This window comes from Amblyomma mixtum, chromosome 2, assembly GCF_055824585.1.
Source record: "Amblyomma mixtum isolate Tamu chromosome 2, ASM5582458v1, whole genome shotgun sequence".
NCBI lineage: Eukaryota > Metazoa > Arthropoda > Arachnida > Ixodida > Ixodidae > Amblyomma > Amblyomma mixtum.
In genome coordinates, this window is record NC_143013.1 from 35,244,461 (window position 1) to 35,272,138 (window position 27,678).

A 27,678-nucleotide genomic window follows, 5' to 3' on the forward strand; every position below is an offset into this window, starting at 1 on the left:
AGGACGTTACACGTTGGCTATCCTGACTTCACAGGCGCCTGTTGCCAATGATAAGGGAGCAAAAGTAATGAATTGAAAAATAGATTGGTACGAAACAAAGCCACAGAGTTCCTGCTGCAGAAAATCACAATGATCCACATGTACCAGAATGTAGAACATCGGCTGGTCCAAGACTAGGAGCTTACCAGATTGTCACGCCACCTGAGGATACTGCACCGCGCTGTCCATAACACAATTATGGTGGAGGAATAAAAGATAAAGAGTGTCACCAATACCTGACGGCCCGGATTATAGACGGCTCTATAGTCTGCTCGGAGGTTTGTAACTGGTAGGACTAAAGAACTGAGACGCACACAGCAGGAGTAACGTCGTGCGAGAAAAAAGGGCACATCACTCTGTAGACCAAGGCCACAGTGAAGCATCGGCTATTTAAAAAATAACGTGATCAAGTAATCATTCATTAATATCGTGAACCAGCGTTACGAAAAGTCGGGCTTGCGTCAAGCAGCCATTTTCGAATCGAATTATAGAGGTTCCCACGAAAGAACAGTTCGCGATTGCAGTTGCCACACACACGCGACCATTTTATGATGCTGTGGCCCACACATCGCAGTAAAAACCCAGTTTACCGCTGAGCCAGAAAATGGTAGGCAACATAATCAGCAATAAAAGTAGACTACTGCAGTCGTATCGGGGTTTGCTACATCTGCTCAAACTTGTCTATTCACGCTGAAGCATCTAACGTATGAAACCATTTTCGTTCAGCAAACACGCATGCACATGTGCCAATGCAAGTATTATTGAAACGAATATTGCATTCAAGACATGAAAGGGACCATGCTTATTGCCGAAAACCACATACAAAAAATTAAAATTGTGCTTCACGTTCATGTATGAAGAGTTGTCGCATGAAGTTTTTCTTTTCATGTTGCTTTGACCTGTGCTCTCTAAGCCAAAAATCTTTCAGTAGTACGTCTGAATCTCAGATCTTTAACAGGTAAATTGAAATATGTTTGGGGAATCTGCCGTGTAAACTGTTCAGGCTTCAATTAAATCACTCACCAGAGCTGGCGGTGAAATTGACGGCACCCAGAGGTTCGGCGCTGAGCACCACGTGGGTGCATTGGGAAGGCACTGGGCTGACGCTGCTGTTATCCCAGGTTGAACTGAGGAAGCATACGAAGGGTCTGCCCTCTGCAAACGGTTGAAACGGAGTGGTCGGTGTCAGGACACGCGAGAGCGATGCGTCTTTGGCGCCTTGTACCCATACAAGGTCCTTTAATGCACGTTGCACACAGAACCGATCCTAAGAAGTCGCAACAAAGCCATCAGCACTTTTTTCACGCACCTGGAGTTTCCAAGATGTCCGGACGGTATACCGTGGTTCGTGCTGAAAACAAGGCAAGAAACAGAAGAGTTAAACCAGTTTTTTCTGTAGTAGCAGAGCCAAGCGTTGAAAGCTTTCCTTCGGAACAAGATATTCTACTTAGAAGCACAGCGGTGCCTACACAAAAACCCATCAGCTCCCAGATCGTGTTCATGCTTCATTTGTTGTTGATAGTACAGCTTTGTAATTTAGTCCATTGCACCTAAGTGTGCTCCTCCATCGGCCCTTTGTTACAGTGGAAAACTGAAGAGTTTAGTCGTTTTCAGGCAGTGTGCATAGCTACTCAGCTCAAATCTATTCCTCGGGCCCTACTTGCTTCTTTTTCTTTTGAGGCTGGTTTATGATTTTTTATTTTATTATTTCTTTATCAATTCTTCTCCCTAAGGGCTTAGCGTTTCTGCAGAACTGAATTTATGCGCAAAAGCAGCATCGAGGCCGACTGCAACCTTGCCTTTCACGCAAAGCCAGATCGCATGAGCTTGTGCGTCGCCTAGTGTCGCACAGTTAAGGTTTAACCTAAACGCATAAAATTCTCCTTCACAAGAAAAAGCAATTAATCCGCAAAAACTGCCACCGTTATTTTCAAACCTCCGTACCGGTAAGCAAACGTAAGAAGCTCCTTATCTTTGCCTTACGAAAGCTATCAAATTAAATCTATGGTTTCTTACCTTTAAGGCCAAATAGTCGCTCAGGATGAACACGTGGTAGATATCCTGCATAACGAGTGCAAGTTTTAGCGCTCGGAATGCTTTATGAGAAACTGCTAGTTTAGCCTACGGCAAGCTTACCTGCTAAGTTGCTCGCAGTGTCATTTGGCACAGCTGCGTGCAGAAACAATACAGAATGAATAAGTTCTAACTGCTGTTAAGCTCAACTAAGTTTCGGGCTGCGACCTCTACATGAATGAACGAAGCTTTTGACAATGTCTGACCAGCGAGAGTAATTATAATGTCCAGCTCAAATATACGAAAAAAGACGCAGCTCTCACGCATGCGCAGAGTTTCACGGTCGTCCCAACAGTGCTCTTCTGTCGCTTATGACAGGACCAGGCCAAATGACTGTCATCCCCGGTCTCTTGTTCGAATTGTAGTAGTAGTACTAGCATACGGGGGCTAAGAAACAGCGGCAACTGAGGCCACTGTGCTCAAAGCATGATGATTATTTCTCGATAATTATTACCTACGGACAAATATTAAGGAATAAACTTCATGGGTTTAAATGTGATAAGCTAAACGCGGTCAGTAAGATAATCTGAAATTTAAAAATAAAATTGCTTAACATATCACTAAAGAGTTTTAAGAACTATACAGTGATTATATTGATTGTGCTCGAAACGTTTAGTAAGCGCGGCCCGTACCATCTGGCTGTACATGACAAGAGCCGCAAAAATTATCACACCGAACAAATCCCACTCAGTCATTTATATATAGCTAGAGGGGACAAAATCTGGCTGTTGGTGCATTGTGAGCCCAGTGCAAAATTGTGGTGCGGAACAGCGGTCGGCGCAAACAGTGAGCATTCCATCAGTGGGGCTTCAGTAGTGCAGAATTCTGTGCCTACCTTTCGTGAGCATAGGCAGAAGCTGATGCTTGGACTTGACTCTGCTCTCGACTTCTATGTACTCTGCAACAGCAACAACAACAATAAACTGGCAAGGCGTCGTCACTTGACAAGTCATTGATGCTATTCACGTGTTCGTAGAAGCTGAGTGACCGCGTTTTCCCGATGACAACTACATGTGCCTTTGATTAGGCGGCACAAGACATAGTGCAAACGTTTTATTCGTATGTTGATGTTTCATTGTGTCTGTTGGAGCCTTGAAGTGACCGACTTATTAATTCGGAATTACTTTGAAAGCAAGTCTAGGATTCTTAAACATCAGTTTTGAATATCGCAATGTTGTTGGGTACTTTTAAGGAAATATTGAAGGTAATGGTCTATTGTATCGATGCATAGCGAAATCTTTCCTTTAAAGTTTGCACACCGCTCGCATCGAGTAGTCAAGACTGGCATAGAAAACCAACGGGGAACATTTCTGGCGGTAGCGAGAACGTGAATAGCAAAAACATGCATGCCTGCCAATGGAAGATCTGCGGATATGCTGATGTTTATAGTGAAATCTTATGGTATAAGAAAAAAATTGCGCTCATAAACTATTTCCCATTCAAAAATGCCATTGTCCAGAATTTGTGGGTATAAGGTATACGATGCAAGCTCAGACTTGTAGCTGCAAAAAGACATATGACTCAGTACTAAGGTAAGAGTGGCTCTCTGCAACTGGCCAAATGCCATTTAATTCAAGAGAACCTCATGGTCTGTTACTTTAAGTACAAGAAGAAACAGACAACGTCTATTACGTCTAGCTGTTCGCGTAAGCCCACGAGGAAACTCAGAACGCAAAGAAAAGAAAAAAAAAGTGGTAGGGTTTCAACTTGAAACCTAGTAGACGTGCGAAAGCATGTGTTTATCCTGGTTGGCTCATGGCTTTGCTTTGCTGGTTAGTCGGCACGTCTGGCCACAAAATTAGAAAGTAGTATTAGTTGATGAAGACAACGATGTGCAATGCACAGCGCGAGAGTGTATATTAGTTCGATAGCAGTATTAGTTGACGTAGACGACAGTGTAAAGTGCTAGTGTGTGTTGCACGAGGCGTGATCGGCTGCTACGATAGCGTAGTGCTCTCGTGCAGTGGCCAGCGAAGCTGATCTGTTCGCGCTGCCGCGGGCTCGAATCTCAGTCGCGGCAATATTTCGTTCATTTTTGGTTTGGCCAAAGTCAGCCTCAAGGTCAAGCTTCCCACAAACTGAGGGATCCTGTTATACCTCGTGAAGTAGTGCTTTCATACTAAAATAAAATAGAAAAGGTGGTGGGCTCACTCTCCGCAACAGCCGCGAGGCGGGCGAACTTTCGCGTATTTGGGCTGCTGCAGGCGCCCGTCGAATCCTCGAGGTCAACGTGGAACAAAGCTACACAGCTCCCCGGATTGTCGCTGAACGTTCTCGAGACCTGCATTGCACGGTATGTAGTTGTGAGAAAGAAGGAGGCGCTCATGCTGTTGCAACAAAACAATTCTAGTTTTCAGACAAAATTTTGTTTAGAGCCAAGCGCCTACTTATCGCGCTGTTAAAGTGTCACACTACAAACTTTCGGATTCAAAGTTTTCGTGAGCACACTATTCAAAACAATAACAAACCAGAAGTTCCAGTCATAAACAAGTGTAGAGTCGTGACTGCATGCAACGTGAGTCTCAGCTGTAACCTGCTGACATTTTGTTCAATTGCAACAAGCTATAAATGACCTGGCTTCGGTTTACTTACCTTTTCGGCCAAAAACTCCGCTGACTCGAACGTCTGGATGAATTTGTCTCTCTTGCGAATAACAGAAAGAATTTTGGAGTTGTTTGCATCGACCTCCCAGTCTTTATTGTCGCAGGCCTGCAAGACGAATATTTTAATTTAGTATACTCACGATAACGCCTTGACATATGCCAACACGTTGTTGAAGTTCAGTAAATGATGTTTACTGGCAAGGCAGTTCAGGAATTTCTCGGTAATCGAAGTAGAAGTGCACTGCAGGAGGTTTTTAACAGAGAAATACTTTCTGGTCAGAATCTTTCTGACAGCTGCTATGAATTTATCAAATCAAATCAAATAAAATCGAACCGATGTTTATTCCCGATAAATTGCACAGAAAAAAGGCTCTGGTCATTCGAAGCACATATTGCTTCTTAGTAGACCAGTCATACGAGAAACATCTTGTGGGGAGAACATGAAGAGTAAGACAATCATAAAATTACACAATTTCTAAGAAAATTGCTAAGTTTACCACTTAGCAACTGAAAAAATCGAACTCATACACTACAGAACAATGTTTAAATGCACTTTCGTACTTCTTTCAGTGTTTTACATCGTGATTTTATATGTGTCGTGTGTTGTGTGTGAATAAGAGATTTAAGGCCCGAGTGGTGCAAAAGCTGGTGTACCTTTGTTACCGTCATGCGTGCTTTCGTAAACTTAAAGATCATCTCAGATAACTGATGCACATTAGACTTTGTTGCCCTCAAGATATTGGCAACATTTACAAACATTCATGTCCCATCAATAAAAAGTGCCGGTAAGTTCAGTAACTACGACAGCATTTATAAGGATTAATACTAAAACAGTGGCGTCGGATGCGAAGCTTCCGAAGCTTCCGACTCAGCTTAAAGTGACAAGCTGAATAACTCAGTGAATGAGCGGGATTTGAGTTCACAGCCGTTTACTGAATAGCTCCCGCGTTCACGTACCACTGCCCGGTCGACGATGGTAACGTTGTCGCAGCCTCCCGTTCCCGTGGAGTCGCCCTTCTCGAACTGCAGCACGCCCAGCGTATAAGAGACGCAGACATGGCTCTTCGCCTCCATTGCCCTGGCCCAGGCGGCAGCCGATGACTGCACATCGCACCCACTCATCATCAGGCTACGCTACTTTTCGAGACTCGATGGTGATCCGAACGTTAATCAAGCATTACTTGTGGAACAGTGGATTACAGTGCAGTGCACCATTAAGCAGTGAGGTATGGTGCGGTACGATAGGGTACGGTACGATACGGCACGGCTTGGTATATCATTATTCCAAGGAGACTGTGTTCAGTGCAGAAGAAAGACCTCTCTCATTGACCTTCGATAAAACCTGTTCTACGGAAGCTGTAATTTTGTACAGAAGAGCAGAGTGCCATGCAGTGCAGTGCAGATCAGTTTTATTACGTCTTATTACGTAGTACAATATAGTACAACATAGAATTCTGATGCAAGCGAGAGCACGCACTCGCTACAAAGAACACAAAGCGAGGGCCAAAGAATGTAAGTGTACTCATTTTGGATGTAATGGCCATGTGTTCCATTATTGGCTAGAATATGCTTCCTCAGCATATATCACGTAGCTATAGACCTTCTCCTCCTACAGTACACTATACAGGGCGATATAATATAAGCTAATATAGTAAGAGTAGTGCGCAGTGTAACATGTAGTATAGCGGCCCCATTGCCCGGGGTTTGTGTCGTCCGCCTGTTTCAACACCCCTCTTCATTAATTAATGTATGGATGCAGAGCTTTACGAGAAAAGCGCGCCGTTCCGAACCATAGGCCGAATATTCCTCGCATTAAAGACAGTCAACTTCAGAGTTTATTTTTACAGCGTGACGGACAGCTCAAGTGACATTAAAATATCAACATATAATCTGCGTCCTCTAATCTTAACTATAAGGAACCAACAGTAAACCAAATAGTTGAGTAGCCCTATGTCACCAGATTTCAAAAGCGCACATCAACATCAGTGGTGAGGAAAAAAAGCTGTGAGGAGAGCAAAAAAAAAACAAAAACAATCGCAGCAATCGACAACACGCTGACTTCAAACGCATTGTTTTATTTCGTGCTTTATGACACCGGAGCTAAGACACATTTGCTCTCATTATCTTTGATGAAAATTAATTTTATCTCCTGAATCCACTCCCTCTTGCTTTGTATTATTTGGAATGCAACGTACCCTGCAGCGGCAAGCTGGGATCAACTAGGCAGCGTCTCACGCTGTGGGTGTTAGGGCTAGTTTTAGCAAATCAGGGGTTACATATAGGGTATTTTTTGGTAAAGCTGGTTTCAGGTTAGCTGCCGCCAGCCCTAGGTGCTACTTCACTGCACGATTTTAGGGGTGCGGGATGCTGTGAGCACTGCAGCAAAGAGCCCTCGATCGGCGTTCCTCTCAACAGTGGGCGCTGCGCGTGGATGGTGTTTGTGTACAGGAGGTTCGACAACGTACCAGAGTGACGAGTGGCGTGTCACCCTTGTAGGTGGATGGGTAGGTGATGCGGCAGTAGCCGCGAGAGCGCCGGTAGTGCGTCTGCACGACGAATATGTCCACGTGCCTGCGACGGAGCACGTCCAGAGAGCGATTAATGGGAGCGATCTTGATTTGGCGCCGCAGTTTCCTTAACCGTACTCCACTACAACAATTGAGAATGGCAAAATTGACTAGTGGCGCACTGCTTAAGGCAAATCAAAGCAAACTGCACTGTCGCTTTTGTGTTCGAAGTGTCAACGTGTCTGAACATAAATGAGTGTCTTGCTGTTGTATCTAATAAAGCAAGGTGCCTAAGCCTAAAGAAATTTGTCGCTGAAGGAGAGTATCCCGTCTGCGGGTCGTAAAGATATTGGAATTTGGAATTTTGCATTTAGTGCTTTGCGCGGCATGAAACAATAATTTTGAAGTCATTCAACAAAGAAGTTTCAAAGCTGCAAACACATTTTAACGCTGTTTGTGAAACATTGACACGAAAACATGCACGCTGTCATGGATCATCACCTCATGGTGTTGCCTTTGTACGCCTGATGGTTAAGCGCGGGAACGAAGTAAAATGCAAATGCAAAGGCGTGCATTATAACAGTGCGAAAACAAGAACAAGCACTTATGCATGCAAGGGTTGAATAAATATAACTGCGAGGCATCTGTATATTATCAGTAAGGAGAATAGTTAACAAGTGTTTCATCCTCGATTAAGCAGAATAAATATTAGTCATGCTTACTTAGCTGCTTTTGTCAAGCGCTCCGCCATGACATCTGCAGGCAAGCTGAAGTCCAAAACCTCAACACCAAACATGACAGTCAGATCCTTGGCGAAGACGCTTCGTATGACCTGAGTAGGAGATGACAATTGCACTCTATGTTTACGACATGGATTAAGACAACGTTACGAGCAAATAAGAGGATGTGAATCTAAAAAAAAAATACTTTGTTTGCTAAAGAATACCGAAAAGCTATCAAAATGCCGAATGAGTACTTCGAGCTTTATAACATCAGTACATTGAACATTAATTACTGAAGTCATAGCCGCGTGCGAGATGTTCGGTATTTGCATATTAGGGCAGTCACTCACCAAAAAAGTGCAAGAAACCGCAAAACTATGTTACAGCTTTCAGCACGGACGTATTACTTGCCTCCAGCACGCTTCCGAAGCTTGCGATTGTCTTCGACGTCCTGTTGAAGTTGAGAATGGCCAGGCCCTGCATCTTGGCCCCGAGCACAGCGGACGCCATACTGGCGGCTATCTCGCGTCGCTCCTTGTCCTTGGCTAGGAGGAACAGGTCGACCAGCTCGTTGCCGTTCAGCCCCACGAGGTGTCGCTGCTTGCTCCTATTTGCGGCCAACTTCACTGTGCTTTCTGGTTTTTAAAAAAGAAATAAACAAAACGGACAGGTTCTAGCGAATTCTAAACTGCGTAGCCGTAATCTGGTGCAGCGTCCGTGCTGCATGGCCTTCCAGCAAGGCCATCGACCTGAATGCCTGCTAACAAGAAATACATCAGTTTAGTGAAAGAAGCTGCAATGACGTTTTCTTAGTAACCAAAGAACCCCAAACACAGATTTTTGCAGTTTTTTTAGCTCCGCTAGGAATTATAGGTGTCTCGTCCACCAGTCATTTTCTTTTCGAAACCATGTTGGGCCCTGATTGCTGATCCATGGCTACAGAGCGTTGTGTCTATACCTAAGCTATATGCCACTCGCAGTTTGCAAGGACTATTTGTGGCTGTCAGCACTGTGCACGGTAAAGCATCGAGGGATAAGAGAGGACTTATTGTACACCGTTCACTGGGCTCTCCGTAGCCTCAAGATGGTTTGCATATGAAACCTTTTTATTCACTCCACTCCCAAGAGACAAGTAATTTTATTTCTTTTCATTTGTGTGCTACGGTAAGCTCAATGACACTAAGAAGGGACACGACAAGGATGAGGCGAACTATGAACTGTTTCTTTGATGAAAAGCCGGTACGTGTGATTACAAGTTTGGCACACAACTCTGAAACGTAAACTGGTAAATGTTGTTTCCTCACTCGCCATGTGTTTTGCGGAACACGTAGCTCGGCAGTGCCGATAAATTAAATCTCTTATCGCCCATTTCAGAGACGCCAAAATTGATAAAACTATCAGAATTATACGTCGAATATGTATAAAGGCTTTTTTCTTGGAAGCCCAACTAATGTTTCGCGCTTCGTGCATGTGCCGTCTTGCTTGTGTCCTAGCGTTGGACGTAGCACCGAAGTTAAAAGATGGTAAATAATTACCAGTGGCCATCACAGATGCTGGTCGGCTAGCGCTTGCTGCTCGTGATGTTATTGGTGAATGAAATGGTTAAACGTACAGCTACCACTGTAATTCTAGCATATCTGAGAGTCAGTTGCTAATCAAACACGCAACGCCCAGTGGGTCGCCATTGAACTCCCGAGTGCCTCTATGGTGGTTCGCCTGTGCCTTCTGGTGGCTTGGGTTTCATAGGCGCCATTTCATCATATCGGAATCGCCGGCTCAGCACGTCACGATCATCTCGCCGCTGACACTTTCGATTCGTTTCAAGAGCACTCAATCTTTACGTAGCCGCGTTCGCACCGAGGTTCGCGAAGCAGTTCTTCCGGGTGCTGCTTCTGGCGACTCTTTCTGCGCCATTGCAGCTAACGACTAAATTACTGCACACTGACGAACCAAGCGCAACGCTCTGCAAGCCTAGTGGCGCTTCACGCATCATTCGGAAACTGTTGCGGCGAACACGGACGTCACTGAGTGGACGGCCTTGCTCTTCCCGGACGAAGGCTGTAAGGGATTGGTAGCGTTCGCGGGGGTCATTGGAACGCGGCTGGGGGCACTCAAAGCGGAGCGTCTCCTTTCTTGGAACGCGGCCGCTCGCGAACGCGCCGGGAAGTACGGGTGTCCACCCGCCCCGCGGAACCGATTCGCGCACGTTCTGGCACGAATGTGTATTTGTGTTTGTTTTTATTTTTATTTTGTGGTGGAGAGAACGTTCTACTCAAACACGCAACGCCCAATGGGTCGCCATTGAACTCCCGAGTGCCTCTATGGTGGTTCGCCTGTGCCTTCTGGTGGCTTGGGTTTCGTAGGCGCCATTTCATCATATCGGAATCGCCGGAAGCGGGGTTCTGCGCTAAGGTGAGATGCTACGCATCTTCGGCAACGCCGAGTAGGGGCCTCCCCTAGTGTTAGCCAGTTCCGCCTTTTGGTTGTTTGTCCTTTTGCTGCTTAATTTTGTCTCTAGTGCCTGAACTTGTATCTATTGTAAATAGCTGTACATAAACTTCAAGTATTCGCTTTACCCCTGCGTGTCAACTCATCGAGAGACCGTCTCTGACGGGGCACCCCTGGTGCGAAGTCCAGAAAAGAACCTGTGAAAATTTACTAAGGCGATGTTGCGCTTAACGCCCCCCTAACGGCTAGTGCGGTGAGAACCAGCGACCCATTCTAGGCTAACAGTGTAAAAGGTGCGAAGGAACACAAAGGGTTATACAGGAGAGAGCGCTGCTTGTGTTTTCAGAAATCTTGAAAGCACTTCTCCAACTCGTGTTACTGTCGCAACTAGTTCAGTCTGTTGTCTTATAAAATTTAATCAAATTTAATCACAGAAAACCAGCATTCCGAAGTTGTAAAAGATCTCTATGAGCGCACCCAGTGATGGCAGGTCAGATAGGCCTTCCAATACACTGTAGCGCAGCAAAAGACAAGGACACACGAGACGAGAGACGAACACCACGAGCGCTAACTTCCAACAAATTTTATTCTCCTGAAGCATCACATTTATACGCCAGAAAACAGTAATCACATGTGCGAACAGTATCAGTTCCTTAGAAAAACGAGCTCTTTATCTGAGAGGAGAATGGAAGGTGTGCTTACACACGAGCATCCTGAGCTATTTATCTTTTCGGCCTCAATGATTTCGCGCGTTACCCTTTCTCTGCTTTTTCCTATTGCCAGACTTTTATCAAAGAAAGGCTTACAGATTTTTCACTTGCACGCGAGAATGTGGTCAACCAGCGATCCGCCTTGCCCGTTTCTGACGTTGCGAGCGTGTTCCATTCGGCGCTCGTTCAGACATCTCCCCGTCTGGCCGATATAGTGTTTTCCGCATGACAAGGGAATTTGATACACAACACCTTCACCGCACGTGACGTAGGGCTAAAGAATTCTAAGAAATTGATACTGTTCGCACATGTAATTACTCTTTTCTGACGTATAAATGTAATGCTTCAGGACAATAAAATTTGTTGGAAGTTAGCGCTCGTGGTGTTCGTCTCTCGTCTCTTGTGTCCTCGTCTTTTGCTGCGCTACAGTGTATTGGAACGATGTACCAACAAGCCCAAAAAGCCACGCTACTGAAATAGGCCTTGTCCATACGGGGCAGAAATTGGGAACAAACGAAGGATTAGAAAGCATGGAATGTGAGCCGGTTCACAATGACCCTTTGTTGTTCTAGAGCGAGGCGTGGAACGCTTGAGGACGCTTCCTGGAGTGGCTGCAATTGAGTGCCGTGCATTCGCTCACCAGGGATGACCAGCTTCTCATCCTGCGCCATGTAGCGGGCGCCCTCGTGCACGAGGTGCGTGCAGTGGGAGGGCGGAACACGTGACTCGTTCTTCACGGCAGCAGACAGGACGCACACCAGAGGGCGGTCTGGGGCTGCCGAGAGTGGGAAGAGTAAGACGGGCTAGTGAGTCGCCAAAGCATTCGATGAAGGAGGCGTCGCTTACCCGAAACGGCTAGAGCAGACTGGGCTGTGACGTTCTCTTCGTCTGAAATAGGAAGGAAAGAGCGTGTTTTATACCAAGGGAAAGGTCTGAAGAGATCTAAAATTCTGTGCCTTATGATCGGCCAGGCGTTCAAAACCCGAGCCGTTATGTGGTCGCTTGCCGTCGGCGACTCAGAGGGAATTATTTTTGGTTGATCAAAAACACGAGGAAAGGGGGCGGAAGGTGCGCGAGAGAGGTAGACAAAACTTTTGAACTAAATGAAACAGAATAAAAACAATGAAAATTGCACGAAATATTGTTGGGAAACTGTCAGTTCCTTCGCTCAGACAACCTTGCATAGCCGTTGGAAGCACATCTCCGATGTTTGAATGAAACTGCACCGAATACCTTCGCTGTTTAGCACTTTGTTCAGGAGCAAAGGTCTTTTTATTCGGATGTTCGATGAAATCTGACAAAAAAAAAAAAAAAGAAGCTAGGCGATATAGGGGAGAGCAGAAGGGCAGGGACACGGTAAAAATTAATTCTGTGGGCGCGTGGTGCCAGCTTGTTTTTAGTCTCTAACACTGCCGAATAAAGGTGCACATCCTGTTTTATTTTCTTTTGAAAATGTAAAGAAAGAGCGGAATTATGGCTGTCAGCTTCTCCTAGAAAGGACACACCTTTCTGCTTCAGGCCAGACGAAGAACAAGAACTCAAAGAAGACAAAGAGCGGGGACATCATGTGACAGCACTCACAGCACAAGAAACTCGGAACTAAGCGCAATGAGGAAATTAAAACGTTCGAAATGTAAACAAAAAAACAAGATATTGTGCCCATCAGATAAAACAGCATATAGCTAAAATATACAAGCTATGAAAATTAGACATTGCAAGCAAAGCGTAGCACACTTAAGTAATGGCAATACGAAGACATCATATTTCATTATATATTTCTCTGGAGCCGATAACTGGAGCACCCAGTAAGACGCGTGAGGTTCATTCAGTTTTAGAGGTGCGTCATCGAGAGCACTGAAAGCACAGAACTTAGCTCCCGCCTACAGTAAACAGTGCGGCAGAACGGCGCCACGCTTTACCCAGAGCTGCCCTGAGTGCCATGAGACGAGCCTGAGGAGTTCCACCGGCACAGACTCCGGAGTAGTCTTCGTAGTCCAGATTGAAGGCCGCGATGCCGGCGTTCGGTAGAGGCAGCAGCGGCCGAACCTGAATGGCGCGCAGACACGCTCGTGAGAAGCTGCTGTAGCACAGACACAGCCGCAGACTATATTTTTTTTCAGTGCAGTTCAGTGCCCTAAAAAGCATTTTATGCACGTCGCAAAAGAGGAGGTGTGGAAGCGGTGCACAAGAAGAGAGTTAAAGAACGCAACCCTGAGCTATATTTAGGAACGTGTTCAGTTTCCATGAAGTTGCCCGATGATGGAGTCTACCAATGCGTATACAAATATCCCCGGGCCTTATTAGATATACGAGGGACATATTGGGTATAAATGCGTGTAGCAGAGATTTGCAGCACATATTCGGGGGGAATTAGACCTATGTCCCCCTGGATGTTTTGCGAGCGAGTCGGATGCCAAACTCACCCGCTCTGCAAGAGTGGCCGCCGTCTCGTAGGTTTGGAGAACGGAGCCGTCCTGCCACATAGGGCTGTCGCGTGAGGTGTTGTGCACCTGAGTCCAGGCGCCACCTCCACAAGCCTGTTGTAGGAAAACGTAAGATAAATTGTTGAGACCCAGCACCACGTTGCAGGCTGCTCGCTATCCGCAGCGGAGGAGGACACATTGTGCGCGTTCAGTCTAACGGCTTATTTAAAAAATGCGACTGGCACAGCACTCGTCTCAAGCGTCGCGAGCGTGGCAGTGCCATGAACATGCCCTCAAGCTTCCGCAGAAGCCATTTTATCAAACGACGTATTTCTTTGAAAAGGCTAAATGGCTTGCAGTCTTGTAAATGTGACGTAATGTGCTGCACACGGTTTTATAAATTTGTTATAAATAGGTTTTTTAAATAAATTTCGTCTCACTTCAGAGGCAGCATGTGGGATGAGAGATATTGTTTTCAAAATTAGGCGTGCTATCACTCGTTCCTGCCTTATCTGGGGGTCATGGTATTAGACATATTGTGCAGGTATGTATGTAGATGATGGAGAGCTAGATGTACACTTGCGCTTAACCTCAGCGTTTGTCCAGTTTCTTTGTCCGTGTACAACTAAGCAGCGCAGCATTTATGAGTAGATGTACACTTTGTACCTTGCGTTCGTGAGAGTAGATATACAAGGCGGCCTGTATAAGCCGGTCTACGTACTTTGGGAAAGTCCAGCGCCTCCTCTCGGCGGCATGAGCCGAACGGAGCTGCCTTGCCGTACGTGGTGAAGCGAAGCACGCGCAGGTCAACGGACAGGCAGACCAAGCTTAGGCCCTTCTCGGTCACGTCCTTGAGCCACTTCACTGCGGTGTCCTGCGAGACGAAACGGCGCGTTAGGGAGCGCTTGTGGTGATCACGCCGAGGGGCCTATGGCATGTAAAGTTTAAGAACCCGAGGTCTTTGCTTCTGGGCCTTCTGAGACGAAGCGCAAAGGCGCCTGTGTGCCGTGCAATGTCAGCGCACACAGGCACAATTTAAAATTTACATTACACCTACCATAATCCTATCCATAACTGCCGACAATCAATACCCAGTTAACATTCTACAAACTCAGCCGCATGACACTGCCACCACCCCACAGTACCTTGTCGCCCTTATCCAGCGCCACATGGCGACAATTACAGACAGGCTGCTTTATTTCCCCCCACTGTCTCTCATGCTTTCACCCCACCTTTCCTCCTGATTGTACCACCTGTGGCGTGCCCAGATCCACACTTTTCCACTACCTTTGGGAATGTCCTTCCCCAAAGGCAGTGCCCCCCATCCCCAATCCAACTCATTCTTCCTGGGAGGCTGCTGTACGGACCGCTCAGCCCGCCGGCCAGAAATGGCTGGTGGATCGGGATTTACGTGAAGCACAAGCCCGTGGACTCCTGGACCAGTAGGGGACCACCCTGGAAGATTTTTTTTGTGTGTTTAATAAAGTTGTTTCCATCCATCCTGCCCAGTTATGTAACCTATTTGGGGAAATTAAATGCAGAAAACAAATTAATGGGAAGTACTAGCCTCTTCTCACGTCTAAAGATAAATAAACACTACCTGCAGAGGAAATACGAATAAAGAAAAAGAAATAGCTTCGGTAAACGATTACCAACCACCAGAATTACGAACAAAGGAAAGTATTAACAAATTTTTATCAGCTGCAAAAACATGTAGCCTCCCGGCTGTCTACCTATTTTCTCACTATACAACATCTGTATCTTACCGGTACTTACCTATGGGGCAGAAACGTGGAGGCTAACGAAAAGGGTTCTACTTAAACTGAGGACAACGCATCGAGCTAAAGAAAAATGATAGGTGCAACGTTAAGATACCGGAAGCGGGCAGAGTGAGTGAATGAACAAGCGCGGGTTGAAGACAAGAGGAAGAAATGGACTTGCGCAGGGCACGTAATGTGAAGGCAAGACAACCATAGGGTAATCGAGTGAATTTCAAGAGACGGCAAGCGTAGCAGGAGGCGGCAGAAAATTAGTATGAGATTAAGAGGTTTGCGGGAATAGTAGTCAGGATGATGATGATTATGATGATGATGAACTTGGTCTCTGATAGTAAGAGTTCAGCGCTTTGTCACCAGTTGTTTTCCTTCATTAATGGAAGTGACGTTTTAAAGGCGCTCGTTGAATAGTTGAATAGTGCGCAGTCCTCGATGAGGAGCAGTTCGAAGTTCGTCCATCGAGTGCCATCGGTTCAAGCTGGCGAAACGCTAAAAATTGCACTCTTGCAACAAGTGTGCGTTCACCTACCACGGCTACCGCGGGAATGCAGGATCGCGCCGGCGGCTCAGCCGAGGCCAGCGGCATCACTCGGCAGGGTCCCATCCGGCCTGGATAGTGCGTGTTCACCACCAGGAGATCGACGTGCCTACCGAAGCAGACAGACAGAGAGAGAGAAGAGAGAGAGAGAAGAGAGAGAGAGAAGACAGAGTAATGAATCAAGCAACAACAATCCACACATGGTAGATGACTGCGCGCATTCAACGGCTTCAAGGTTTTTCATGTGCAAAACCACAGCCGTAGGTTGTCGATGATAGAGTTATTTAAGATCTAGTGATTAGTACGTCTTCGCTCCTTACTTGGACACAAGTGAGAGAGATGCTCCGACTTGGTCGGCAGGAGTGGCAGGGTCAAGAATTTGGACACTTAGGGCCAGGCACAGATTGGCAGCTTTGTAGGTTTCGTGAAGAACCTGTACAAATCGAAAAAGGGTTGAGGCAGACTAAAGCAGACAAATGTGATTATTACACAGTGTTACAGAATGTTACACAATGTTACACAATGTGATTATGTTGTCACACAATAAGGACGCGAGTATTTTTAGCTTTATCAGTTTATCGTCACACGAACGCAGCGGCTTTCCATCCCAGCGTTTATGTGCGAAGGTTCCGCTCGCAAAGCACGGCGTATCACGCATCGCAATCTCCTTAAAAGATGGAGTAAAGGCTACTCAAATTTCACAACCTTCTTAGTGTTATATTGCTTGAGTGAGCACTCGTCAATATAGCAGGCAGGCGGTGTGCTTGAAATAACTTGCTTACATTTTACTGGAAATTAAAGACTCCCCCCTTTTAAATCGCGAACTGCGTTTATCTCCTAATACTTCCTTTATTTATCTTTTGTATCATAAGTAAAAGAGGTTATGCCCTCGGTTGCATAAAACCTGAGATGTACTCCTTTATTCAGTCCAATCTTGATAGTTACAAGACTAAGAGAAACAAAAATTGCTTCGAATCGTGCCGAGTTTGAATTAAAGGGACGAAATTTGTAGGCACAAACTTCTAAAAGAAGCTTGTAAAGTTTGCGCCTACAAATTTCATCATGAACAGCCTCCAACTAGGTCAGCCTTATATCCAGCTGAATTAAAGGGAGCCTGCATATGGGGCTAAGGAAATACTTCACATGTTGCGGGTATCACTTAAAACGTCTGTTCCAATAAAGGGAGTTCGAATTAACCGAGCTTGAGTAAATAAGATTCTATAGCATAACTAGGCCATTTGTTATTACTTTGTGAAATAGACAACAATAAAATTGCAGTTTAAAATGCTAGCAGAGACCCTATATATAGCCGCATTTACATGAATGCGACAGCAGCGCATCGCATTTCCTAGATCCCGTGGAGCCGATGCGCTACTGTTTACACGTGCAGCATCAAGTCCGGTGGGACAGTGACCCTTCGCCCATTGCACGTGGCAGAGGGGTCCAGTGACCCCCATCTTGAGCCAAGTCTGCTTTGTTATCCGGTGGGGGGGGGGGGGGGGGGGGGGGTATATTGTATAGGCACGACAAGAAGGAGGAGTGTCACCTCCAAACCTGTTTCCATTCACCGCTGCCCCATCTGGCGCATTGAAGCGATGCGCTTTCCTAGCGCATTATCACCGTTTACATGAATACGATGCGCTAAAAAGTTGATGCGATGCGCTGCTGTCGCATTCATGTAAACGCGGCTTATGTGCAAGTGCAGTGTTTATCGCGTCGAGCGGAACCCTGACCTCCAGCGGTGGTCCCAGCGGGGCGAGGGCGGCGCTGGTGCGTGCCACGTGCAGGAAGGCGAGCCCGTCGAGCTGCTTGCCCTTGAGCTGCACTGCGGTCGCCTCGGCCAGCCGCATGGCTTCTCCCGGCTGCTCCAGCGCCCGCTCGTGCAGGGCCACGAGCAGGCGCGCCCCCGCAGGAGCCGCGCTACGCAGCTGTGCCACGTACTCTGCGCGTACGAACAGGCATCGTGGTAAATGTAGGTTGTGCGGCGCCTTTGCGCTGTCCGGTACCACGTCGACGTCACGGCGGGTACGGCAATTAGAGTGCGCTAGCTTCTTAACCTGCTGTTTACGGAATGGAGTGACAAAGTACATAAGCGCAAGTCAACAGCTGTATACTCCAGATTCTTCAAGCAAATATCCCTGTCGCCTTATCGTGGATGATTTAGTCGGACCTCAAGCTTACGTCTCAGTATTTTTCTTGCAGCTTAGTGTTTCATTACCACCCTTGCGCGTGACAGTTGAAACAAAGAGTTACTAGCTCGCAAAATAATGTCGGAACTTTGCCGCATCTATATTCTTTGCTTACAGTGCGTTCTGACAGCACAAAAACCACGGCGTGCTGAAATGTCACATAAAATACCTCGGATGCCGACAGAAATTGGTTAAGTCGCCTGTCTTAAGTTATAACTCTCCGGTTATGCTTACCCCAGTCTACGGAGCTGCTTAGCACCACAAAACGTGGGAAGCACGCGTTACATAAAAAGTAGTAATATAATGTTAAAGGTGAATTATAGGTGGCATGCATGACAGGATTCCGATCTGGGCTTAAATTCACACTAACGCGAAAGAAGCGTCCTGCCTTAAAAGGCGCTATCGTATATTGGTTTGTACTCTCTCTAAACACGCCCTGGTGAACTAAAGGGCTTCTGGTACAGTTTTCCAAGAACTACATTTTCCATGAAGAGATGCGCCAATTACTACGTAAGATTTCGGCTCACTAACGAAGTCCGGACCTGTGGAACAAGCAATGCGGAAAGGACGTCCCAGGTCAAACATTCTGCCTTTATAGTCAGAACAGACAAACGCCGGGTTAAACGAACGGCACGTGTAAGTACATGTTCACTGCTGTGCGCCGTCCTTTTGACGCTCACCCTTGGTGATCTCTTGCAGGGCATCGGGACGTCCGTAGCGACGCAACGAGAGCACGATGTGAGTGCAGAACAGCTTGGAGACGTTCCGGTGCATGTCGATCCGGTCCGACAGCACGCACACTAGCGGCCGCTTGTTTTCTGCGTCCAATAAAATGGCCAAGCCTCGTTTCACAGACCTGTTTCGAAGATGTTCTATGAAACATTGGGCGGCACTGCCATGTCCTCTTCGGAAAAAGAAGCGAGAGAAGGTATAGCCACACTGATAGAAAAATCCATCTGAAAACTTTACTGGGAGCCATAAGGCATGCAGTAATGACGGTTGCAGCATCATTTTGTGTCGTTGCAAATTCTTTACCAAAGACTTCAGGGTACGTATATTTATGCGTTGTGGCGGATGCAGGAAGTGTATTCGCCGCTGCCATACGCCGAACAACGACCCCGTAGTCAGCGGCAGAATGCAATAGTTGTGTCAACACAGCGAGGACAATGTCCTTTTGAAAGTGCCTCTATAGAATAAGAAATGGGGGCGCCGACAAGCTAGCTTTGAATATTGGAGACTTTTAGTTCTGGACATAATCTCGAAATGGAGCCATTACGGAGCGGTTTTCTTTGAATACAGGTTCTAAGCTGGGGACTCTTTATCTCCTTTTATCAAGCTTCTAGCTAAGCTATTTCTGCGTTGTTGTGACGCGGACGCTTGGAACATTCCAGAAGAAACAGGAAAGCTGTTCTCACCTTTCCCAGGAGGCATGCAACGCTTCTTTAGTTCCTCGTTGGGTGATTCTGGAAAAGAAAAAAAAAAAACAGGTGTGAAATGTAAAACACTTTGCTTAAGGTGACAGCGAGAACTGAATCCAATAACGTGGAATTTCAATGACTTGACAATCAATGCAGAGTTTTGCACGAATTTATTAATGAATAGCGAAGGAAGTCGGCAACTGCAGTGATTCAGCTTCGTAGTACTACCAAGTAAAGTGCGAAGGAAGCCAACGACTTACTTGCTAAGGTCTGGGACGCCACTGCCGGATCATTGCGCACTGGAATTCAAAGGGAACAGACTAAGTTATTTTTATGTATTTCTAGGCATTACAAAGAATTACAAAATTTATCGCTATAATTCCTGACAGGTTTGCACAAGAAATTATTATCGCATGCCCCTTGTAGGCTTGCAACTCGTGTTGATTTCGTAAGCGACATGGAAGCAGAAAAAAATACGGCAAAGAAACGATAAGACATCTGTTAAACAGTCAGTGCAAACTTTCTTAGATGTGAAGACCGCAGGCCAGAGTGATCTTGATAAGGCCTATTTTGTGAACGAACCTAACACAAAGCTAAGACTGTCGACAAAACTACTGCGTCCAAAAGCCCTGCTTGCTTGCATAGCGTGCGCACAAAAGCTCTGTGTATTACAACACCGAAGAGGCCAATAGGCATGTTATGTTGGCGTAACCGTTACCGAATGCATTGAGAGCCTTCAGTAGAAAGGCGAAATTTCGGCCGTTACAACTTATAGTTATACCCTTTGCCCATTTTTCTGCACTTGTCCGTGGTGAAAGCAGGTCTCATCAGTAGCAAGCACCTTGTGCGAGTAGATTAAAAAAATATATATATATATATATATATATATATATATATATATATATATATATATATATATATATATATATATATAATGAATTTGTTGTGTGTTGTTTCTCCTGAAGGACGAATCCCAGCACAAAAACGTAAGACCTGTTTATTCGATTAGCGGCGGCAGCGGACAAGCATACCAACGCTACGCTCGACTTGGTAGCGGAAGGGAAAAGCCGCCCTTCCCAGCCGGGCAGCATGTTTGTGTAGCCACCGTCGGCGACGCATGCCTCGGGTGACGCAGTGGTGGCGCACTGTTTTAGCGGTAACGCAGTCCAGCGTGTGGCCATGTTACGCTGGGGCCGGATGATAACAAGGCGGAGGCTGCGCGGAAATATGCGCAGTGTGTCGCCACATTGTAAAATACCTCACGGCGATGAGCTGGCCTTTACTACCAACAAAACAACTGGAACACATCTTACAGCTTCTTCGCTTACAGAGGAGCGGCAACAAGAAGCGTTAAAGTCTCTTTATTGGTGGTAACAGCCAGCTCAGACGAGAGGTTAGGCGAGGGTTGGTGGGTAGACATCTCGTCATTCTTTCACTACGAAACTAATCACTTACAACAATTCGCAACTGCTCACTTTGTGACTGATCGCATGTCAAAACTTAAGAGAGAGAGGCATGAACGCACCTTCGGCCTGGCGGAGCGCCCGCAGCCTGGCGAATGGCTCGGCGCTGCACTGTCCCTCGTAGTCATCGAGGTCGACGTCGTAGGCGGCCACGCAGGCCCTCGGGTAGTTGGCCAACGCGTGGCTCACCTTGCTCGACAGCAGCGGGTCGTCCTCGTGGGTCTCGACACGGCCTCGGCCCAACCGTACCACGGAAAGCGCGTCAAGGTTGGCCACAGGGGTGGGGCGCCACTCGGCACCTTTGCACACCTGCCGGCCGCCATCGGGTTCGTTAATTATAATTTTTGTTCAACATTCAGATCATTAATGCTCCCTCACCATCTACTCGAACTGCTTAATCGTTTACTGAAAGCGTAATTGCCAAAAATTAATAATCTTAAAGAAGCCAAGCACCTCCATGCATCTCAGTAAAAAAAAAAACTGTTGAGTAGAAGACACAAAAGACAAACAGGACGAAAGACAAAATCTGTGTTTAGTGCTAAGTGTCCACTCAGCCTTCCTTTGTCCGTTCGTTTTACTGCGCTATTTGTTGGCACAGCTGCCAGTTCGTCAAAGATTGCGGAAATAATCGAGCTAATTCGAAAGGGTGAGTCATGACTAGTTTCTAGATCCCAGCTATGAGGTGACATTTTCCCAAAATTGAAACTGTGTACTGAAAAAGTAGGCACATTACTGTTTCCTGCCGGATTAATCCTCAAACATTCTTGCCTATCAGTGCATTACAGCGTCTACATAACGGCCAGAACTTGACAGCACGTGTTAATACGCAAAGCCTTGTCATTCCTTTGCGCTTCTATGTGAAATTATATTCCATCCAATTCGTTCGTAATCATTGCCGCAATCACTCGCGAAATCGTCTACGTCGTGACTATGTCTGGCACAAGCGCTGATGCTCTGGCCCTTTTCGGAAGAAAAGTAAAAATCACTGTAAGTGGCAGACATGTGGTAACGCTGGCCCAATCGCTTAGAAGAGGACGCCCGGAACATGAGATAATGACGTGGTCTTATCAGTGCTCGCCTCCGAATCTGTCTCCGCAGCGGTGGCCTTGTGGTAGATCATCCGCCACGCATTCGGGAGGCGCTGGGTTCGATCCCCAGCGCTGCCAGGTATCCACCGGTTTTCTAATGGGCGCAAGATCTCCCCCGGCCTTGTGCTCTGCTTTTCTGGTGTGAAATGCTTGGGAAAAGGATCTTAACCCGAACCGTTGCGTTGACGGGTCAGTTCGTTCCGCCGTCAGAGAACCTAAACCACCTCGTGCTGTGCAGCCCACTCGAGACCCTGAACCATTAAAGATCGGGTCAGAGACCCGTTTACCGAACATTTCTTCCCACACCAACCGAGAACCAGGCCAAGGGAAAGCTTGTACCCATTGTACAACCGGTGGGCACCCGGCGGCACTGGGGATCGAACCCCGCACCTTTCGCACCGCTCCTAAGCATCCCAACGTGTAGAAAGATGAGGGAGTGCCACGTGCCTGCATGTAGGAGACAGTGCCGCTGCCCGAGCAGCTGCTCAGCACGTGCTCGGCGTCCCGGAACACCACGGCCCCCATGCTGACCGAGAAGCAGGTGGTCACGTACTGGCGGTGGTCCACGAGCAGGCTGCTCATCCAGGACAGCGCCTGGCTGACGGGCACGCTGGGCGAAGGCTTCAGGCCCGACGAGTAGAACACCGACGAGTACCCCGAGCGACAGCTGTTGCTGTTGCGGCTCTCGTAGTGGGTCTCCAGGACCAGGTAGTCGAGGTGCCTGAGGGGAAGGGTCGGTACGAGTCCGGCCTCAATGGTCGCGATACTGTATACTCCATTGGAATTTTGTACCAATGTGGAAGCGAGAAGAAGTGGCAAAAAAATCAGAGACAGATATCCCAAAACTGTGTGCGTTTTTGAAAGGCCAGAGTGGATCTTGACCAAAGGATAATGACCAGCGGACTCGCCCACGGTCTTTAACTATAGCGTTGCCATTCATTATTTCCCAGTACTGCGCTGTTTCCGTGGGAAGAACAATTTAGCCATGTCAAGGCTTTCTTTTACAGGCGTACTGCTGTGCATGAGTGGGTGCTACTGAGTAAGTTCTCCTTCATTACAGAAATGGCCCTGTGCTGTCAGAGGAAAAGGAAACCGCGTAACGCGAATCCTGTTACGAACGACGCTACTATTTTTGCATTTCAAGACCGCTATAACTACGCTGATGAAGTTCACTATTTCTTTCTCGTCCACATTAGCACCATGGGTATTCCCTCCTTCGAGCAAGCTATATGTCATTGTCGTGAATGACTAGGGACTCCGTCTCGCGTTGGTGCGATTACACCATGAATAAAGGCTCAGAGGAAGGCTCCAATAACATGGTCTCTCAAAATAAGCTACCAATCACAGCATGTCAAAAGTCAAGTATGTTTATCGAGCGCAAAAAAAAAAAAATATCAGACGTATAAAAACTCGTGGTCTTCCATCATAAGAAGCGCGTCGGCGTAATGTATTTCAAGGAATCTAAAGAACCGTGTGCATTGACATTAGAGCCGTTCAATACAATATATCTCGTTTTACTCAAGTGACGCGAGTGACTTTAGACACAATGAAAGTAATCGTGTCATGTTTTAAATATACAAAACAAATTGAACGAGTGGGGGGGGGGGGGGAGCCTCAGTCTAGTAGCCAACGTTTCGACAAGACGACATGAACCTCTCAAACATGACGATAACTCGAGCAGCAATCAATATTAGTAGGATCACATTCGCCCAGTGGTGCCGTGTTGTCATGGAACATGGCCAAATTATGACCAGAATTACTTCGACCAGCGTGTAAGCAGGTCGTGTAACAATTCCTTTCAGATGTTAATGCGAGTTTCCTGGCATTGCAGGGCGACTCACGGGGCGATAGCAGCCAGGCGGCCGACTACGAGGTTAGACGGGACGTCCCAGTCACGCACGTAAATGGCCGCCAGCAACTCGAACTTCTCCGGCGAGAGAGCAGCGCGCACCTCCTGCACAATGAAATCAGAAAAATGACGTCGGCTGAAGAACGTTCTATGCGGGCTGCGGACGCATGCTACAAGAGAAACTGCGCGCAGGGCTCGAAAAGCGCAGAATCGCGACTGTAAAACAATGGAAGCCACCGCCAGCCTCTTAAAACAAAACAGAAAAAAAAAACAGCGCCGACGGCAACCTAGTCGTTTGAGGCATTTTTTTTTCCCTGTACACGAAGCCTGGACACGAACAAAGCTGAGCCCCTGTTGCTTTAGCCGATTGACTCGGGTAGGTGAGCCGCGCAACAGGAGTATCGTTCAGGCGAAGCTTGGTAGAAACCATCGTATACCTACTTGAAGGTTACGATTTGTTGCCTGGAGCTTTGCTTTCAAACACCAATTGGAGTGTGCAAAATGCTCTTGCGAATCTGAAGCGTGTTCGGCAATATTTGTTCAACACAGCTGAAGGCTCCACTAATGCGACTCTTGGACGAGTTATCGCTCATTGTATTTTGAGACCTAGAGGCCAGAGCCGTACATTGTTCACAGTGCATATCGCTCAAATTCCTCGCAAAGCATTCGTAAAGGCTAGTTTACATGGAAGCGACTGAGTGAATTGAACGGTTGAGGGGCGCGTCGCCGAAAAAATTTGCAACTTGTTTGAACCTCATCGTTCTGGCCGCTTCAGCCGCCGCGACGACTGAAAGGTTTTTAAGCCGCGCGGCAGGAATCGCTAGCAGGAATCGCTACGCTTCAGCCGCTCTCTGCTTGCCTTGAAGACAGGGACCAGGTCGGCCAGCTTGTCCGACGTGGTGTCGATGCCGAGAGCGGCGATGCCGTGAAATCCGGACAGCTGTATGAACTTGAGCAGCAGCGAGGCTACGCGGCGTGCGTCGACGGGTGCGCGCTGCTCCTCGAGACCGGCAACGGCGACCAGCACGCGCTGTCGCGTCACCTCGACTAGCGTACGCAGGGCCACGAACGTGGGGCCTGCAGAGAAGCGAGGCCGTCGCATGGCCAACATTCTAGGACAATAATTTTGGTTTGGTTTATTGGGGTTTAACGTCTCCCAAAGTGACTGAGGCTATGAGAGACTCCGTAGTGAAGGGCTCCGGAAATTTCGACCACCTGGGGTTCCTTAACGTGCACTGACATCGCACAGCACACGGGCCTCTAGAATTTCGCCTTCATCGAAATTCAGCCGCCGCTGCTGGGACCGAACCCGCGTCTTTCGGGACAGCAGCCGAGTGGCGTAACCACTGAGCCACCACGGCGGGGCGATTATTTTTTTTTTCAATATTGAAAAATTGTGAGATATTGTTGTAGAAATATTAGAGATAATGGTCCATCCTTCTGATGTGCAACAAAATATTTCTTATAACGTATTTCGATCGATCGTATCGAGTAGTTAATACTGCCTTAGAAAACCAATGGGGAACGCTTTTGACGATAGCAAAAACGCTAAAAGCAAAAAATAAAATAAAAATTCGACTGCCGCCGGGTGGTCGGCAGATATGTTGATTGTTATAGTGAAATCTTACGTTATAAAAAAATTGTGTTCATAAAGTGTTTCCCACTCAAAGATGCTTTGGTCCAGAGCTTTTGGGTATGTTTATAGCGCGAGAGGGCTGTGATCAGTGGTAAGTAGGGATATGCAGGAGTAAGCACTCTGTTGCGGTAATAGTCGACTAGGGGGATGAATAGATTAGGTTAGATTGGATAAGCTGAAAGAGAAAGAAAGAAATAAAGAAATGAAGAAAGGAAGAAAGAAGGAAGAAAGAAAGAAAGGAAGAAAGAAAGAAAGAAAGGAAAGAAGGAAAGAAAGGAAGGAAGGAAGAAAGAAAGAAAGGAAGAAAGAAAGAAAGAAAGAAAGGAAAGAAGGAAAGAAAGGAAGGAAGGAAGGAAGGAAGAAAGGAAGAAAGAAAGAAAGGAAGAAAGAAAGAAAGAAAGAAAGAAAGAAGGAAAGAAAGAAGGAAAGAAAGGTAGAAAGAAAGAAAAGAAAGAAAGCGAGAAAGAAAGAAAGAAAGAAAGAAGGAAAGAAAGAAAGAAAGAAAGAAAGAACGGAGGAAAGGAAGAAAGAAATAAAGAAATAAATAAATAAAGAAAGAAAGAAAGAAAGAAAGAATGAAAGAAAGAAAGAAAGGAAGAAAGAAAAAATAAGCAAAGAAAGAAGGAAAAAACGCAGTGGGAGTTCAGAACGAAGGTTTTGCAGAGATGATTTTTAAAAAAGGAAGAACCGACTAAAGAAAGAAAGCTAGAAGTTGCTTCGGAAATTTGGGAGCTGAAGCAAAGCATGTGTTAAGCTGAAATGCTTCGCAATAGACTGTTTTCTGACGATGACGCTCACCGTTGACGGGCGTGATAGTTCCGGTAGCGGGGTTGAAGGCCACATCGCGGTACACGATGTGCGTGCAGTGCTTCCGCGGGTACTGAATGGGGTTGTTCAGCGACCGGGACACCATGCACAGCAGCGGGCGCGGCGGCACCGACAGGCCTGCGAGGAAATGTCCGCCCTTCTGTGAAGTTGCGAAGGCGCTCGTTTCGTTTAATGGCACCTCATTTGGCACCAATGCCAGAACTGTTCTTGCGAAATTCTTGCAGCGAACCTATTTCGCTATTCGGGTCTCTAAAACACTTCTCTTTTTAACTTTATTGTTTTAATTCAAATCCTCGCACTCCTTTGGGCTTCAGTTTGAGCAAGAATGACTTACGTTGAATAGATACAAATTAAACATGATCGGTTTGTTGGATTGCTAGATGGGCGAGTGCGGAGGAGCTGCATTTTTCGCTCAGCCTCCAGATTCTCTATCTGGGTCCCTGAAACTGCGCCGTTGGCTCATTTCAGTTCGTTTCTTTTTCAAACATTTCCTTTTTTTTGCGCGCGTTATCTTGAGTGAGAATGACTACAATAAAACGACACCACATGTAACTCTGCAACAAAGGTAATTAAGGCGGTCGAAGGCGAAAAACATCATATTGGCATATGGTTATCAAATGATTTGGTATTTTTGGAGTTGCTGCGCCAGGCCTTCGTTTTAAGCTTTTAGCACAATAGCAGTGTAATAGAAAGAGAGGAAGCTTTAGAGCTAAAGAAATTTCATTGCCAACAATAGGCGTTTCATGAATCCTTTATGTAGAAATTGTCAAAGCGGTCTTAGTGTTACGCTAGGTACAGCAGCGACACCTGCGGTTTTTATTGTGCTAGCACTAGATGGGTCACTAGCGAAGAAGCCGTTATGTCCTGGCGAAGCCTCCACCTGACACGGTTGGCAGGTTGCAGTTGATCTTTAGGGGGATTCCCCTCTCTCCACCTGCCAAGGTCGAGGCGGAAATCCAAGAATGCCAAGGAAAAAAGAGGGATCACGTGAATTCAGTCCTGTTCTTCAACAAGAGATTCTTACCATGCAGGCTACCGGTAGTGTTCAGCCCGTCTATTCTGTCCGCTGCAAAAAAAGCGAAGAGATTGGCTAATTCGGATGAAGACAGCGGTCAAACAAGCTGTAAAAGCAAGGGAGGCGTCTTACCGGCATGGCGTCCGTCTGCCAGAGAGAAGCTTCCGGAAAAATTGGACCAGGCCCCTGGATTGAACATTTCAGGAGGTCTCAACTTTGCGTGGAGAGCAAACCATGCAGTCGTGTTCAACGTGAACCGACATTGCATGCAACTCGTACAGTAGTGTTTTCGCTAAGGAAAAATGTCGCCAATAAGCGAATGCAACAAGGTTCGCTGGGACTCTGATACATGCT

The 27,678-nt window shown here is 46.7% G+C and overlaps 3 protein-coding genes across 3 annotated transcripts; all 3 read right to left on the minus strand.

The window, feature by feature from the left end:
- Positions 1 to 6: 6 nt before the first annotated feature.
- On the minus strand, positions 7 to 5,811 carry LOC149358963 (uncharacterized). The gene is made up of 8 exons (XM_089567595.1): positions 5,673 to 5,811; positions 4,705 to 4,821; positions 4,264 to 4,393; positions 2,948 to 3,010; positions 2,176 to 2,208; positions 1,349 to 1,390; positions 1,063 to 1,194; positions 7 to 38 (listed from the first exon to the last, which is right to left on the minus strand). The coding sequence occupies exons 1-8, from the start codon at positions 5,787 to 5,789 to the stop codon at positions 7 to 9; spliced, it is 666 nt and encodes a 221-aa protein (XP_089423721.1). The 5' UTR covers positions 5,790 to 5,811.
- An 867-nt stretch (positions 5,812 to 6,678) lies between these two features.
- On the minus strand, positions 6,679 to 21,244 carry LOC149358964 (uncharacterized; the record flags this gene model as incomplete). The annotated part of the gene is made up of 16 exons (XM_089567596.1): positions 6,679 to 6,717; positions 7,181 to 7,286; positions 7,945 to 8,054; positions 8,356 to 8,579; positions 11,743 to 11,877; positions 11,949 to 11,990; positions 13,022 to 13,148; positions 13,526 to 13,639; positions 14,247 to 14,399; positions 15,830 to 15,947; positions 16,159 to 16,271; positions 17,572 to 17,780; positions 18,708 to 18,845; positions 19,443 to 19,490; positions 19,706 to 19,744; positions 20,971 to 21,244. Coding segments are annotated over 16 exons (1,989 nt in total), but the record flags the coding sequence as incomplete, so codon positions are not given.
- A 967-nt stretch (positions 21,245 to 22,211) lies between these two features.
- On the minus strand, positions 22,212 to 27,597 carry LOC149358965 (uncharacterized). Its single transcript, XM_089567597.1, has 7 exons — positions 27,457 to 27,597; positions 27,334 to 27,375; positions 26,280 to 26,426; positions 24,705 to 24,922; positions 23,838 to 23,950; positions 22,336 to 22,717; positions 22,212 to 22,247 (listed from the first exon to the last, which is right to left on the minus strand). The coding sequence occupies exons 1-7, from the start codon at positions 27,590 to 27,592 to the stop codon at positions 22,212 to 22,214; spliced, it is 1,074 nt and encodes a 357-aa protein (XP_089423723.1). The 5' UTR covers positions 27,593 to 27,597.
- Positions 27,598 to 27,678: the final 81 nt, after the last annotated feature.

What these genes read in the sequence shown, in the direction of transcription:
- LOC149358963 (XM_089567595.1), bottom strand. Translation starts at nt 5,789, where the DNA reads ATGGAGGCGAAGAGCCATGTCTGCGTCTCTTATACGCTGGGCGTGCTG. An exon ending in CGGAGTTTTTGGCCGAAAAG is followed by an intron (nt 4,394 to 4,704) that starts GTAAGTAAACCG and finishes CGTGCAATGCAG; the next exon opens with GTCTCGAGAACGTTCAGCGA. An exon ending in CCTCGCGGCTGTTGCGGAGA is followed by an intron (nt 3,011 to 4,263) that starts GTGAGCCCACCA and finishes TTGCTGTTGCAG; the next exon opens with AGTACATAGAAGTCGAGAGC.
- LOC149358965 (XM_089567597.1), bottom strand. Translation starts at nt 27,592, where the DNA reads ATGCAATGTCGGTTCACGTTGAACACGACTGCATGGTTTGCTCTCCAC. An exon ending in AACTATCACGCCCGTCAACG is followed by an intron (nt 24,923 to 26,279) that starts GTGAGCGTCATC and finishes GCTTCTCTGCAG; the next exon opens with GCCCCACGTTCGTGGCCCTG. An exon ending in CGCCTGGCTGCTATCGCCCC is followed by an intron (nt 22,718 to 23,837) that starts GTGAGTCGCCCT and finishes CCTTCCCCTCAG; the next exon opens with GCACCTCGACTACCTGGTCC.